The 16,598-nt window shown below is 48.0% G+C and overlaps 1 protein-coding gene across 2 annotated transcripts in view; it reads right to left on the bottom strand.

The window, feature by feature from the left end:
- NTRK3 (neurotrophic receptor tyrosine kinase 3) overlaps positions 1 to 16,598 on the bottom strand; it is a 219,922-nt gene that overhangs the window by 23,102 nt on the left and 180,222 nt on the right. Inside the window, exon 17 of one of the 2 annotated variants that reach the window (XM_010391033.4) lies at positions 11,468 to 11,542. The exons of the other annotated variant lie outside the window; for it this stretch is intronic. Within the exon in view, the coding sequence (XP_010389335.2) occupies positions 11,468 to 11,542 (75 nt within the window). The remainder of the gene's footprint in view (positions 1 to 11,467; positions 11,543 to 16,598) is intronic. 2 annotated transcript variants of the gene reach the window in all.

Genomic DNA, 16,598 nt, shown 5'->3' with positions numbered 1-16,598 from the left:
GAAAACAGAGGGATTAACTCTGACACGCCAGACAGAGCTGAGCTTTGCTGAACCTTAGCTGTCCCCACTTCACAGTTTTAACTGTCACCTTACCAGGCTCTTAAGTACCCAAGTAGTTTAGATCAGAGGTTGCTGAATTTAACTGCAATTTATGACTTTATGTGATCCCCGAGTGCTTTATCTGCAATTTCCTTTCAGCTTATCCAGGAAGAAAGGTCCTAGCTGTATCTGAGGCTGCACCATTGCCAGAATTACTGTGGCCTCCAAGAATCCCAGAGGTGTTCTCCTGATGGAAAGGTATCGTGTCTTATGGTTGTACCAGCCCACGGGCTGAGCTTCTTGTAAGCGATTCCCAAGCCATCATAGCCCTGTCCTTGCCTTCACCTCTCGTGCCTTTGCAGTCACTGCTGTCATAGCCAGTGCTGAACACAAGATTAAACAGCCAGCAAACAACAAAAAGCTTCCATCAAACTTTTCAACTTACTTGACTGTGTCCTCACCACGCTCCACTCTCTGGGAACAGCAGCTGTGATCCTCTCACAGTTCTCACTGGCTACACCAACCATCTCCTCCACTGCAGGCTCTGGCAGTGCCACAGCAAAAGGCTGGCTGCCTGCCTCCCTGCATGCCAGTGACTGAAGAGACATCTCACAGCCGTTTTTCAAGGGATTTTTGATATTTACAGAATGCACAAAGCAACCTGGAGCTGTTTCTCCTACTTGCGTGGAGCTGCGCTGGGTGTCCCAGCCTTGTCCAAAGAAAAGGACATGCTGGTTGCCTGCTGCCAGAGAGGAGAGGATTGGATTTACCCAGAGAGAACATGGGAAAAGGAACAAAATGTCCCTTCCATGAGTGATGTAAGAGCCAGATGGACTTGTTCAGGAGCAGGAAACACTGACCAGGCAGGGTTAATGTGAAACCGAGAAAGGGGTGAGAGCATCCTGCTGTCAGTAAGACTGTTTGGAAAGGGACTGTTTGTTCCCCCTAGATGCACATACTGTGTTTAAACATGAGTCTAAAAATAAAACCTGCCATTGACATTGTTTTTCCTTACTTCATTTAACAATCTAGTTGCTTTATGACCTGTAATTCTGAATCACGTTGAATCAAGCAGTGTAATTTGCAAGCAGGGACAGCAGCCTTTCCCCCCCTACCCCTCATCTCTGGTCCACTGAGTGTGTTTTAATCCCACGGTTTTCAGCATTCCTAATGAGCCATTAACAAGCTGCCAATTACTTATGCAAATGAGGGAGGGCAGACATGGAGGGGTGGCTGTAGCTAGAGGTAAATTCTGCTACCTCAAAATGGTCTGAGACAAATCACTGCTGCTCTAAGAGCTGCATGTGCCCAAGAGTCCTCTCAGCTATATTATCTACTGTCTAAAAATGCCAGAGGTAATGCAGAGGATGGTTAAGACAAGGGAAACAGAGGAGTAATCACACATATATTTTTAATTATGTTTGCCAGTAATCTGCTTGGTGTGCACCTTACTACAACTCACCCTTCACCTTTTCTTCCCAAAGCAGCTGCACCCTCTGCTCAGAAACAGCTGCACAACCAGCCTACAGAGGAATGGCCAGTTCCATCTTCATCTGAGTAAAAGCTCCAGAAGCCATGATTTCCAACACCAGGATATAAACTGTGAGAGACCCCACCCATGCCTTATTCTCCTGGGGGCACGTGGCAGCAGAGGAGATGCAGTTTGTAAAACATGCAGTAAAGAGGTCAGTGAGGGCACCACCAGCTCCTAGCAGGTCCTAAACCCTTCTCCTAAGGGTTACTGCCAGAGCCTTCCCAGGTGGAGGAGAGGTGACCAACCTGATTCCCTGGACCACCTACTGAGAGCTTCTTGTGGCCCAGAACAACACAGCCCCACACGAGGAACTCGGAGAGCAAAGTGGTAGTGCTGGGGAAGGATTCTCTGGTTGGCTTCCCAGGCGTCCCTGGAGGTCCCTGCTCGGCTGTGGGTGGGCACTGGGCAGCTGTGGTTCGGTGTGTGCAGGACTCCTCCAAAGTCCTCTGCATCACAGACTCGACACGGGCACACATTGGGGCTGGTCAAAAGCTACCTGTCTCCTGCTCACTGCCCAGGTAACAGCAGAGGCTGGGAATGCCACTAAATCTATTCAAGCTACAGCCCCCAGATAGTTTGTCAGGCACCTTAGACATTTACCAACTCTCTCCACCAGGCTGGACACCCTTGCACCACAACACGCTTTTTTAGGACAGGCCTGCTCAGAGAGATGTAATACCCATGAGACAACGCAGCTCTCTGCTGGTTCCAGCTTTAAAGAGGATCTGGAGCCTGCAAAGACTGCTTGTGCCAACAGAAACTGTCCATGACTGATCTGCATTATCATTTTTCTGGTAATGCTACAAAAACTGTTTAATAGCTTGAAAGCTAATCAGATAGAAGCTAAGTTAAACCATCACGATGCAAGAAACACGTCCATCAGGATTCTGCTCTTTTGGCAAAGCAGAGAATGAAAATCAACCCAGTTTCTGGCTTTGGAAAGGAGGAAAAATATTTACCCAATAAATCTCAACCTGGTGGTATAAAAGCCAAGTCTGAAAATAGCCTGAGATATGTAGCTTAGGAAATAGGAGCAATAAAGAACCTGCATGTGTGATCACTCCATGCTGAAATGCTTTCAGATGGGTGTCTCCTCTTCTCCCTTCCCATCATGTCTCTCTCTCTGTCCTGCCAGTGCTCCCCTCTGCATAACCAACACCACTCATCTTTGTCTGCAGCCAAAGCCATTCCTGACTCAGTACTACACAAGATGTAGATAAGGCTCCATTACTTTACTTCTGGATACTGGATAATCAGTTCAACTGCCTTGGCATTAATCATAATAATATTCTAAATTCATTAGGCTAGATTGTTTGGAAATCTATTTCTTGTTAATGTCAGATTCAGTGAGCATCGGCCTGGCAGCATACAGACAGAAAACTGATACAAGGCAGGGCATGGCACCTCTCTGTGGAAGCATTCCCTTTTTTTTATGTGTAGCTAGGCTGTGATGTGGCAGTTCCTGCCTGGTCTGTGGTTTGTGAATCTTGTCAAGAGCAGTGCAACTCCATGAGCACACTGTGCTGCCAGTTTGTTGATCAATGGACAGCTACAAAAATATATAGCTGGATATATAGAATACAGTTAATAATACAAACAACATTTACTGTGGAGCTTTTAAGGGGGAAGGCTAGACACTCAGATCTGCACCCAAAAACCTTGATGATTTTGTATCTAAAACCTGGACAAGCAACCCAGAAACTTCTATGTGTGATCATGGTATGGAGGTACAAAAATAGAAAGCATTTTAAAAATTAAAAACTGTTCATTGCTTTCCTGAAAATTTACAGCACTTTAGATGAAGCACGGGGCCTTACTGCTTTACCAAGATGAAAATCTTTCAGGAATAAAATAGCTGGATCATTTCTTCTAGCCAGTTTTGTGTACCAGTTGAGGATTCCTCAGAAGAGTACACTTCCTAATGGTCTATTTGGCCCATTTAAGCGTTTTGGGTGTTGTTGCTTTCCTTCAGGTGTGGTTTCTCAGCAGGGAGACATCTCAGAAATATAGACCAACATCAGAAGATACATAGGCTTTCTCTCCTAATGAAGGCAGCGCAGGCACAGATGGCATCTCAGATAAACACGCTGAAAGCCGCGTTAGAATAAAGAGCTCATCATCAGAGGCTGCAGTGTCACACCTACTAATGATGTGATTAAACTCATCAGTGCCGCTGGGAAAGCTGTGCCAGCTCTGGCACTGCTGAATGAAACGCTGCATTTCACGGCGGGGCAAACCCCAGCCTGCACCCCCCTCCCTCCATGAGTCAGAACACTGGAGAGACACGCTGAGGATAGTGATGTTCCTGGTTAAGCTTCCCGAGACCTAAACTAGGGGAAGTTGCCATGGACATCTCCTTTCTGTGCCTGCCTCAAACATCCCTGTGCAAAGCTGTTGTGGCACGCAGGGGAGAGGCTGCAGATGGTGACAACAGCCCAAAAGGGACAGGCACAGGAGAGGACAGTGACAGCACCCATCTGAGCACCGCTGCCATGGGAGAGCAGCACTGGCACCAGGGAGGGGAAGAAATAAAACCAGCAATAGCCAAAATGTTGACATGTGCAGGTGGTGAGGCTGGGCTTGGGCTGCAGGATTCTTCTGGAAAACAAGCTAAATTCTAAATTTTGATGGAATAAAGCTTTGCATTCTCTTCTTCTCAATTTTTCCAGCTAAGACTTTCTGTGCATTGAAGTTCCCTCCATTCTCCATCAAGTTTTCCAGATGTCCTTGAGTAGGACAGAGCTGCTGCAGTCCCATGCATTTCAACCACTGCATTAAAATTCTTCCTCCCTACTTTATTTAGCCAGGAGCGTAAATAAATAAGCAAACCCACAAACACAGGAACCTGGTTCTCAGATGCCATTAGAGCCCTCGAGCACTAAGTGGCCATCACAGATATCACCAGTTGCCTTCTGTTCCCCTTCCTGCAGCCAGCCAGACCCTCCACCCCAACCAGTCCCGCTGGGGCCATCGCACAAACCCAGGACCCAGTAGGACACTGGTTTTGCCCTAATATAGGGCTGATCCTAGATGGTCAGCCCTCCAAACAGGCCAGTTTTCCTAGAGGAGTCTCTAGCCACCAGCTCTCCATTAGGGTTAGCCACAGGCGGAAGGACGGAAGGAGAAAGTGAGGCTAAAAAACCGCTAATGTTGTGCAGTGTCAGAAAGGATGAACGACCCCTGCAGACATATGCTGAGCAGACAGGACAGTCCTCAATTATGTCACTGCTGGAGCATTTACTTCAAGGATAAACGTGACTACAGATGCTGGGCTTAAAGCCTTGGCAGCTCTTGTCCTCTGAATAAACCACTCTAGTCCAGGAGCAGTAGGGGTGTGGGTGCACAGTGCCCCGGCAATGACACACGTGTCTGCCTAGGAAAACACTTTACAGGGGGAGAGCAGAGCTGAAAAAAACCCCCATTAAATTTCATTCTTCTCCCTTTCCTTTGTGAGAGCGGGCCCTAAAGGATTTGCTAAGGTATTGATGGATGCCAGTCCATATATCCCAGTGAACAACCCACAGACTCCCTCAGGAAATCACAAGCAAATCTTGCCTACACGCTGGAAATTTCCTGCTTGCCACACTGATTCTCCCCACTCCGGTCCTCACCGCATTATCCCTGCGCTAACTTCTATATACTTCTCTCAACATTTTCTAACCTTCAAGCTCACAACTTTGTAAATATTTGCAATCAGGTAGCACATCTACCTGCTCTGGTCATTCTTTAGACAAAGTATTTACCTGCAGGCCTTTCTATCCTCAATAATCAATGGCTTCACACTTTGTTTCTGTCTCACCTCTCCAGAAGCTGTTGGCCGGATGAATGCTCTTTGTGGGGCTGAACTGGGGACATGTGGCTACGTAATAAAAGATTATTTAAAATAATGATTGCTGTAGAGGAACACACTTTGCTCTTTGACTTGGGTTCTTTATATGGAGGGCTTCAGAACAGCATTTGTTTCAGTGACACACTGAAAGCCAGAATTTCTAGGGAGCTGCCACCCCAAAAGAGAGTGTGCTTGACTTGAAGAGGACATGGTTTATAAAGACAAAATGCAACATGGCCTGGGGCAGGCACAATCTCACTTTACAGCACTACTTGCTGTATATTGATCAGAATGGGCTTGGTGTTTTATTAGCCACTCAAGACATGCAGTGAGCTGCCACTGGAATTTGTTCTTGATAACCAAAGGCATTTGCCACTCTTCCAAATGCTCCGTGCGTAGGTGTTTGATTTGAGTGCACGTGAGAAACGGAGGGGAGCAATCTGGAGCAAGAGGCATTGCCCTGATCCACTGCAGCATCCTCCATGGCTCCATGGACACATCCCACAGGACAGTCAGGGACATGGACAGGGTCTCTGGCTCAGCAGAGTCCTTCACCACTGGCAAAGCTGGTGACACTTGAAGAGCAGCAGCCCTTTGCCTTTCAGCTGCCTGGCACACGGAGCTCCCTCACAACCCTCCTTTCTGTTTTGGCTTTCCTGCATTTCCTAGACAACCTGCTCTGGGTTTTTTTCCACTCCCTTTCTCTGACAGGTACAGGTGGCCTTGCTACCCTCTCACTGCACCTCCCCTAGCTTGAATTTTAAACTGTTTAACAGCTTTAAGCGCACCTAATGAGGCTTCAGCCTGCACTTTGCTGCCATCCCTCTGCTTCCCTGGCACCGGGAAGAAGAGTGGTTTGGAAGCCTATCGCGGACTTCCCTGCAGTGGAGGCCTAATTACACCGTAACTGGTGACCTCGTAAGTACAGGGTAATCTGCTGTGTAATACCAGGGTAAAGGATCCCAGGACTCCTGTCTTTTCCACTGCAGCCTTCCGCAGAGATGGAAATACAGCCAGTTAAATGGTAATTAATCTTTGAACCATCTGACACTCACCCAAGGCGGGGAGGAGTAACCAGCAGAAGCCCACTGGTTCTGTGCGGGACAAGGGACTCAGGAGCCTCTGCTCTGGGAGTGTCCAGTGTCACCTGGCCTCTCTGGGAGCCAGGGACACTGGGAATGGGCTGCTTTCCTAGAGCTGGAGCCAGCTGCCTCCTGCCTGTTAGGCAGCAGTTACTTGGAGGGACACATCCAGAGTCATCTGCAGGAGGAAGAGGGCACCAGGGGTGTGTGGATCCCCGAGGGGAACAGGCACCTGTGCTGTCAGTGGAAGCAGGATGGAGCCAGAGGGTCCGAGCAGCTCAGCCATGATGGGGATGAGCTGTCTGGAGCACTTCCTTGCCCTCACCATGAGGGAGGCGAGTGGGAACAGCACCAGTGCTTTCCTCTGAAACCATCCCAACCAGCCAGGCACAGACCCAGGCGTTCGTCCTGCAAAACTCCAGGAAAATCAGCCAAGAGATCCATTTTCTCCCTCCCCACTGTAAGATGCATTTCATTCCCTCCCACGCTAACAGCCTGCTGCCCTGGGGCTGGGGGCTGCCTGTCTGACCCCTGCTACCTTCATGGCAACAAAATGTATTTGCATTCATTTCAGACCCACTGACATCATTCCCTCTGAAGACCTTCAGGTTTTTATGGTAAGCACGGTAATGATTTTCAGATTATAGACTAATAAAATATTTTAATTTGTTAGGCACATTAAGGTGGGCACTATATGATTCTTATGACATTTAAATAGTGCTTTAAAAAAAAAAGAAAAGGAGGGTGAGAGGGTCTGCTTGCATTTCTTTTCCAAGCAGGAGCACTGAAATAGAAACTTAAAGTCCCACATGTGGGTACCGAGATCAGCTCTGATGCCTCCCCTCCGTGCCTGTTTCACTTGAATACCTGCCAAGTTAAATAAGCAAACACAGGATTGCAGCATCCCAGCTCCAAATCTGTTTTTGGCAAAGGAGCCCTCCTCCTTAGTCACTCTGGCCATGCTGTGCAGCAGTGGCCTGAGCTAAGCAACACCTCCGTGTGCCATTGGGTCACAGCTGGGCTGGGTCACACCTGCTGGGTAACACTGAGATTTTACACCTGAGCCTGGGCTCACCAATTTCTCCCCTCTGCCCCATTCATTGTGCACTCAGATGAACTAACTGGACAAATCATGGATCTAGAGCGTTCCATCATTTTCATGGCATGCAACGTACACCGCAGGCTGCTGCACCAGCCATCTTCCTCTGCCTGGGTAATAATTGCATGGTTTGGAGTCAATCAGACTGCACTGGATAAAGCAGGGGCATTTTGGAGGGGGAAAGTTGCCCTTGAAGCACCGTGGGTTGGTAGGGCTGATAGCTCTGGAATTCCTTTCCTAATCTGCAAAGCAGGACAATGAAACTCCACCCTTGGAACCGTTCAAGACCAGGCTGGATGAGGCTTTGAGCAACCTGGTCCAGTGGAAAGTGTCCCTGCCCAAGGCAGGGGAGGGGGACTAGATGGTCTTTAATATCCTTTTCAATCCAATTCCATGGTTCTATGAACTCACTGACTTCTCAAAAATGCTGCACAGGTAATGGCTTTTACAGTGAAGCTATAAATGGCACGGAAAAGCCTGTCAGCAAAAGGAAAAAAATAGCCAAATGTTTAGCTCAGCGTTACTTATACCTGGCAAGAGACACAGAGGGTTACACAATGAATATGATGGCAAAGAATAGAAAAAATTTCCTTTGTTCTGTGAGTACTCTTGCCTTGTTCCTCACCTGGATCACACAGGCTTAACAGCAGGCGACTACGTGGGGTCTGTTCTCCAAGGCAGAGGCAAGAGTGAGCTCAGGCCTCCCCGTTACCATTACCTGACCTTGCACATTCTCTTTTGCAACCTCAGCATGTTTTTGTGGAGAGGATTTCTGGGTGGTTATTTTAATAAAACTGTGTTAAATTTCCTGCTTTTAGGCCAGCTACCTGCTGTTTAACAAACAGGCCGTGACTAAGCACAGACTGGAAATCAGGGGCAGCTACGATTTAAAGCAATGAGATTCTGGGACTGTCTTCTTCCCCTTAGGAGCACTCTTAAAAGTGGTGCTTGATTATGAAAAGGATAAATCTGATGTGATTGATGCAACAGGGGACTGGATTTGATGATCCAGGGAATCCCTTCCAGATCTCTTTACTCCTAATGAAGTCATCTTTCAAAGGATTTTTTAAGGGTGTGGTGGGGATGCAGTGCTCTGCTGAAGGCACAGTGGTGAAGTGTGTAGGTACCTGCTGATGGTCAGCAGGTCTCCATCCCCAGATTTAACCACCTCCCATCTACAACAGGGTGGAGCAGTTCTTTTTCCTGGTTCTACCCATCTTGAGGAGGGTGCAAGGATCCCACCTGCTTCCTTCTTTGCATTTTCCAGCTACTGAGGACTCCCAAAATTCACTCTCTGTGAACCGACACCTTAAACATCTCAGCTCACAGACTCCCTACATATTCCTAAGGTACTTACCTGTTTCCCACCACCATAATGACTGTGTCCCTTGAAATCTTATTTTCTTGTGAATCTCCTCGGTGAGCACGAACAGGGATCACCCTTTAACAATGGCAAACTGAGGCACAGGAGAACTAACTGAATTTCCTGTGGTGGCAGAGGACATCAGTAACAGGGAAGGGACCTGCAGCAGAGTCCATGTCTGGGATCTCACTGCTGGACTCTTCTCCCTGCACCTGGCTCTGCTCTCCCTTTCAAACCAGGAATAGCAGAGCACAAAGCAGTTTTTAGCCCAAGCACGCACTGATCTGGGATTTCCATCCTTTGTCAAGCCCTGGGGGCTGAGCTTGGGGTTTTTGAGGGTACAGGGCAAGCTTTTTTCAGAAGTGATGCCCAGGGAAAGTGGTTATGCTCTTTTTTTCCCCCTGAGTTGTTTCAATTGTTTAATTCCTACTTGCTAATAAGATAAAATGCTGTGATTTCTGCAGGATCAAATGGTGCAGGATAAGCTAAAGGAGTTTATTAATTAACAGGCTTTTAGAGCTGGGAAAAAAATAATAAAAAAAGCAACAGGGTGGTAGATAATAGCTATGAATACTGCCCCAGCATCACCTGCCATGACACTGTAGCCAAGGGGAAGCTGTCGAGTTAGTGCTGGGCATGGCATTCTGATAGTGAATAAAAATGATAAATGACAGGTTAAGGCTTTCTCTCTCCAAAACATGGTTATTCACGGATGTGCTACATTTCTCCAGGGCCTGATCCTGCAAGTAATACCAGGTGTAGCACTTCTGTGCTCCTCTGGCTTCCCCAGGGACTGCATGGAGCAGTGACTGCTAGGCCCAGTGGCAAGTGGTTGCAAGATCAGATTCATAGTGTGCCAAGAATTTTGAATGAAAAGAGCTATAAAGAAGTCACATATTATTATGTCACATTGGAAAGGTCAAACTCCAGTATTTGTTCTGTCACAAGGACATGATTCAAAGGCAACAAAATAGTGTCAGGGCACAGGGGGAAATAATTTTTTTTAAAACTGCCTTCAGGGCCAAGGATACAAAATTACATCAGTGCTTAGAACTAAATTCCCATCCACACCCCACAATTCAATTTTGGCTCGGAAAGGCATAAGAGTAACAAAATCACATTTCAGTGGCAAATCTTCTTATCTGCTGACATATCTTCTGCAAAATCAGCAATATCTAAACTCACACTCCCATATGCTTCTGGCAACAGTCAGGAAGTGCCAGAGCCTTGCTCTGTCACAGGCCCCAGGAAGGATTTGCAAGATCCACTCAGCTGCTGTAGGCGTTTTCTGGAGCAGGAGGAGTGGTCCTGACCCTCGCTGGTGGGACAGCTTGTCCTGCGTTGTGTGGCCAGGAGCAAACAGCTCCCCTCACAGTGCCACAGGGAGTTTGGGGCAACTGGACCCAGGAGATTTATCCCAGTCAAGCCTACTTTGCAAATATTGATGCCCATCTCTGGGGCTGCTGGCACAGGGAAGCTATTGGGAAATAAAGTGTGGAAGCCATCGCTCTCCTGCCTTAATGTAGGAGGGGTCAAAACTGCTTTGTGCAGTGTCTTAGGGTGGATTAGGTCCATCCACTTCCAATAGAGACTCAAGCAAAGACTCCCTAACCTTCTGGATCAACAGAACATTTGCTTTTGTGCCAGCAGAAGCAACAGGACAACCAAGTTGGATGTTTGCTCCTCTCTCAGACTCCTGCAGCTCCGCCCCAGCAGCCCTGCAGCTTCCTGTAGGAGGCTTGTGACAGCTGGGGACACTGAGCTGAGGATCCTGCGGCAAGTGCCATGGGATGCTGGCTTTGCTCTGTGGGAGGCAGGGCAGGGTGAACAGAGGTGTCACCAGCCCTCAGCAGGTTCACACAACTCACATGAACCCACACCATTGGCAGAACCAAACTCCTTTGCTCTTTGAAGTCAGAGCTTCAAACTCACAGCAGCCCCTCACTGCTTCTCCTCCGGCCAAGGGCTGGGAGCAGCAGTGGGCAGTGTTGGTTTACATTCACTCAAACACAGCTGCAGACCAGCACACAAAAGGTGTCAGGCTGGCATGTGACAATCCAACCACTCAAATGGTCTGGTCCATGCCAGTTTGACTGTCCAAGCAGCTCCTGAGAGGACAACACAGGTCAGGGACAGTGCCAGTGCATAGTGCAAATGCCACCCTTCTTGGAGGCATGGGGTAGTTTAGCTGCACGGAGACAAACCATGCTGCACTTGCTGCCATCAGAGGCCAAGGACAGCCCACACTGTCCACTAGTGCAGACACATCCTGGACACCCACAGAGGAAGGTGGCACCGAGGACTTCTGCACTCATCCCATATTATCTCACCATCCAGAGAAGCCCCGGAGAGCGGCTACAGTAGAAACGTGTGCAGTTCCCATCACAGACAAGAGCCCTTTCGCTGCCAAACGCACAAGACCCGACCTATTCCCAAAGCCACTCAACCCCATGCGTCATTTCACGCCCAAGCAGCACCAGTCCCCCGCTTCCAGCTGCCCCAGGGGTCGGGATCCACTCACTGTTGCAGCTGCCGACGGTGCCAGTCTCTGTCGCTGCCACGCTGCGCTGAACTGGCCCTTCGGACGCGGCCCTTCCTGACAGTGAATGGGTGAAAACAAGGGAAGGAGACAAACAAAAGAGAAGGGAAGGGTGAGAGAGGGAGGGAGGGATGGGAGGGATGAAGCAAGGGGACAAGAAGGGAAAGGGTATGTCTTTAACTGAACCAAAAGTCTTTCGCTGGCTGCAACATCCCAACACTACGCAACCTTTGCTGTGAGGGCATGGGGCGGGTGAGACCCTCTGGCCCCTGTGACCACCACCTTGCACCCCACACGATCAGCTGCACCAGTGCAGAGAGAGGGTGAGTTGGGCAAGGGTCAAGGGGGACTCAGCCTCCTGAAACTTCTCCTTGGATTGTGAGGCCACATAGAATGGTCACACAGAATGTCATCCCTTGGGGGGACCCAGAATTCCTCTCCAGACAAGAGAAGTTTCAGGATGCTTGAGCAGTTCCTCTGTATCTGGTACTTCAGCATCCTGCTTCTTGCCCATTTCCAGCCCTCCTGGGCACGGTGCAGGGACTCATCTGCCTCTGCCAGCAGAATAAGACCCAGGCCTGAAGTCTTCACTGAACAAGCTCAGGCCGGCCAGAGTTAAGGGTATTGTTGGCCAAATGTCCCAGAGAAGCACCTCGCACATCACCCTATGCTGGCCCAAAAGTCTTTGTCCCATCAGTACTGTCACAGGTTGGGGAAGAAAATACCTGATCCCACAGCTTCAAATCACCCACAAACCTGCCAGCACTCAGAAAACTGAAGTTTAGAAAGGGAAAGGGGAAGCGAAATTCTGGGGCAGAAAATACAGCACTACATTTTCCTCTGCATCAAAGTAGGAAAGATCTGGGGAATGGGAGAGAGGAAAAGGGGCAGGGATCTCAGTGAGCAAATTAGGAGTGAATGACAGGCATAAAGTCTTCTGGCTTTCCAGTGAGATGTTTGTGTTCCCTCTGGGACAAAATCCCAAGATGGAAAGGCAGTTGGTGAACAAAGTGGTTTGGGGGAACACTTCTGGCTGTGCAGCTGAGGAACTCAGCCTGAGAGCTGCCTGGGGAATACCCAAAATGTGGCCTCAGGTTGTGTCCAGCTGGTCATTGCCCTGGGCACATTCCCACTCTGCACCAGCAGTGGAAACTGAGCTGCTGAATGTAGCTGGCAGCTCATTCTGCTTGGGGGATTGCCCCGTGGATGACTGACTCACCTCCCTTCCCAAAAAGTTGAGGTAGGAATTGTGGGGGGAAAGGCTTAGAAAATTGTTTCATGCTGGTTGTTTAAATTGCCTCTGCATTACAGTTGAGGGAAAACAAAGAGAAGCCTATGCATGAAACTGCATCCTAAGGCCAGCTGTGGCAGAGGCATGGAGGTTGGAAAGAAGCAGAGCAAATGAAGTCATCCAGCAGTGGGGGAAAAACATCAATATAATGTAGTGCAGAACAAAGCAAATTCTACCTCAAACACAGAGCTGAAAGGGAAACATCTCCCTCTGTCAGATCTATTACCATGCATTTATTCCAATAACAGATAACTAACCTGGAGAGTAACCCAAACCTGATTTATTTCTCCATCTAAGTAAATATGTAGAGGCAGCTGGATTTGACTGTAAAAACCACTGATCTCATATGTTTTTTCATATATGTTGAAAAAAATAGGAGTGAAGTTTCTGCCTTACTGCCAGGGGATGCTGGCAAAGCATTTGAGCTATAGATATTGTATCTTGTCACTAATGACTACAGGGAACTAAAAGGGATTGGGATTTTTTTAATGCTTCACATTAATTGATAATTTGGTCTCAGAATCCACAGTGGAACACAGGATTTGCTATATTGGATCTGTCTAGTGGCCCATAAAATCTGGCGTTTTGCCTCAGCGATGCTCAGAAAAATTCTCATCCAGGGTCTTTGCTTGTAAGGTTGTCGGCTGTTCCTGTAAGGGCCATACAGCAGAAAGGGGCAGAAGGTCCCTGTGGCCTACACATCTTCAAAACCCTGAAATGTGGATTTGACAGGACTGTTTGGTTTGGATTTTTTTTCCTAAAAAAAAAAAAAAGCAAGAAAGAAACTCTTTAACTGCACCCATTCTCAACAGACACACAGCGGCTTTAAGTCTTGGTCTCCACAGTCCGAATAGAGAGGAGGGGGTGAACTTGTGCTTTCAGAGGGCGAGTGGGAATGTGGCTGAGGCCAGAGTGGGGAGATGCCTTCTGCTGAGCAGAACACTATTGATTAGGCAGTATAAAGATTTCCCTCACTAATTCCTTTAGCAATCTTATCATGTGTCGCCCACATAATTGGATGGGGAAGAGAGACGTGGAATCACTTAAGCGTTCAAAGCTCAACACGAGCTGAGGAAAGATTCCCATTTCGTGTGTGTGTGCAATTTTGTGCATCGTTGCCCCTTGATTGTACATTGAACACGCTCTCTTTGACAGCCGAGCCCTAAACAGCCTGGATATTAAAGCTGCTTGCAAATAGAGGCTTTCTCCATCCAGCTGCGGGAGAGAAGGAGCTCACTGGGGCTATGAGAGAGGCAGGACTATGAAACTGGGGGGAATCAGGAGGGGAAAGCCTGGAGAAACTCTGACCATGCAGGAACCAGCAGGAAAAAAGAAAAGCAGTGGTTTCCTTCCATGCAAGCATCTTAATTAAGGAGTTGATGAAGATTCTTGCATTTTAATTTTTTAAGGGAGGCCTTCAGTTTGTTATGAGGCAAGGCATAATTTATCCATGCTCTCACTAAACTGGCTTGTAACTTCTCTGCCTCCAGCTCCTTGCTGATCATACCAAGGTTTGGGGGTGCTCCCCACCTTTCCTGACCAATGTGTGATCTCTTGGCTGCACCCGTGGTAAAGGAGAGCTGAGATCATGGTCCTGCATGTGGGAATGCAGGAGAAGGCCAGTGGCCAGCTGGAATGGGTTTAACAACCTAGACACGATGAGAGGGGAGGGTTTTACATTTGCACATTCCTGTCTCGCTGGATTGTAAGTGGCAGTGCTCCTCCCAAAGCATGAACAGTTCATGACCCACATGGTTTCTGGTTCACCTGTGCTGGAATAATGAAGCGAGGATAATAGGCTGACATAAGGTTCTCTACCTTCTTCTGCTCTAGCTGCAGTGTAAATCAGTTTAAATTTAAATGCAGCTTAAATTTTTACCCACCTTGGTAAAACCCAGGACCATCAGTGCCCCTGACCTGCCCTGTAGGAAATCCTTCCTTGTTCCTGGTGACACCACAGTGAAATGCATTTTGGATGGATCTCCACCATGGGAGAGTCTATCTTGCTCAAAATGAGGCAGTGGGCTCTTTTCCATGTCTGTCACAGCTTTCAGGCTAATGGTATGTTCCAAGTGGGGACAGCAGGAGGAAGCAAGCACACTGCATGCAGGCAGCCTCTAGCAGGTGTTGGGAACCACACTTGGACAAAACAAATTAAAACAGGGGAAAAAAAACAGTTTCACAGTCAGGGGGAGGGAAAAACTTCTCAAGGATGGATGGGGATCACAAGTAGCTTCTCTTGCTTCTCTAGATCTGTTGGCTGCAGGCAGGGAACGCTGAAAATAGGAAAGAGTTCTTCCCTCCATAATAAAGTTTCATGCAAAGGGAATTGCTTTGAAGGAAAGGGCTCCTGAACTTCCCAGCAGAAAATCAGTTATTTCAAGTTTTTACAGCAGAGGTGACAGGCTTGGGTAGTTTGGCTGCATTGAGAAAAAACCCCAGCTTTCTGAGCTGAACTGACTCTAACTTCTGGGGATGGTGTCACTACCCCAGTGGTGGGTCCAGCATTTGATTGGTTACTCCCAGTACTCTCCCCAGATCCCAGGAAAGCAGAGATCAGCCTGGACAGGTTTTAAGAGCAGCCAAAGTCCAGTCAGCATGGACAAGGACTGGAAAATCATCTCTGTTGAATCCAAACTTGCCGTGTACATCCTCAGGTGTTTTAGGTCAGGAAATACTGAACAACAAACAATTCCTCCCTGTTTGGCTACATCTTTGACCTCTGCAAATGGAAGGTTAAAAACCATCAGGAAGCTAAAATGAAAGGCTTTGAACTCCCAGCCCTCTGGATCTCAGCTTGATGTTTGGGAGAAATCAAAAGCCTCAATTCAAATGCCTGGGAATGGGGCTGAGCTTTGATTGAAAGATCCTAATTTTGATAAGCTCTCAGTAGGTGTGTGAGGGTTTGGGTGGTTTGGGGGGAACACAGGGGGATTTAGATGGAGGTCAGTGTTTAGGTGAACATTGAGACTGTATTAAACAAAAATTCTGAGCCAAATGACTCGCAGTGACAGCAGCAACATACCCCGAGCAGGAGAAGAGGTGAGCGTGGAGGTCAAGTACCAGAACAGGGAGTTTTTATTTCCCCAAAACAAACCACTCTTTTGTGCCTGTGCTTCAAAGAAGATGTCACCAGATTGTGAGAGCTCTTCACCTGCCACATCCCTCTCATTACTGGAATGAAATAAATGGCAACAGCATGAAAACAGCAACTCAAGCAGGAGAACAACAGGTAGACAGTGAGAAAAAGGGGAGGGGGAAAACAGGGTGCAGATGCAGGTCTTGACAGGGTAGAGAATTAGGGCAATTACCGTTTCTGAGGAAATGCCAGGAACACAGCACAACCTAATTTCCCCAATTAAGTCTTCTGCACTTGAGCTGCTTTGTGTGAAGGGCTCTTAAGGTCTCAAACAGGAGGGGAAAAAAAGAAAGACTCAACATTTGTTTTTCCCTCAGCGTAGAAATGGGAAAGTGTTGAGGGAAAACGTCTGGCTAAAACACAAGATGATGCTGTTACATCTTCCTTTCAGGAGATAAGGAGGTGTGCCACAAATTCAATTTGCAGAGGTTTTTATAGGAGCCACAGAGATATCAAAGACCAGCACGTTCAATATCACACTGACTTCTCCTGCACGCAGAGCACACCAGGACAGGCACAGAGACAGTTCACCCACACACCCACACTGAGCCATTCCCTCTCCTCCCCTCTTTCCAACCCTACTGCAACTTAGGGAAAATCTGGTTCCTCTGCCCCCAAGCCCCCAGTCAGGGCAGTTTTGAGGCACCATGGCATGAGCCATCCACACCTCACAGGGCATACTT

Source organism: Corvus cornix, chromosome 10 (assembly GCF_000738735.6).
Source record: "Corvus cornix cornix isolate S_Up_H32 chromosome 10, ASM73873v5, whole genome shotgun sequence".
In the NCBI taxonomy this organism is placed as follows: Eukaryota; Metazoa; Chordata; class Aves; order Passeriformes; family Corvidae; genus Corvus; species Corvus cornix.
Note: the sequence above shows the minus strand (reverse complement) of the source record. Positions and strands in the feature narration are given on the sequence as shown.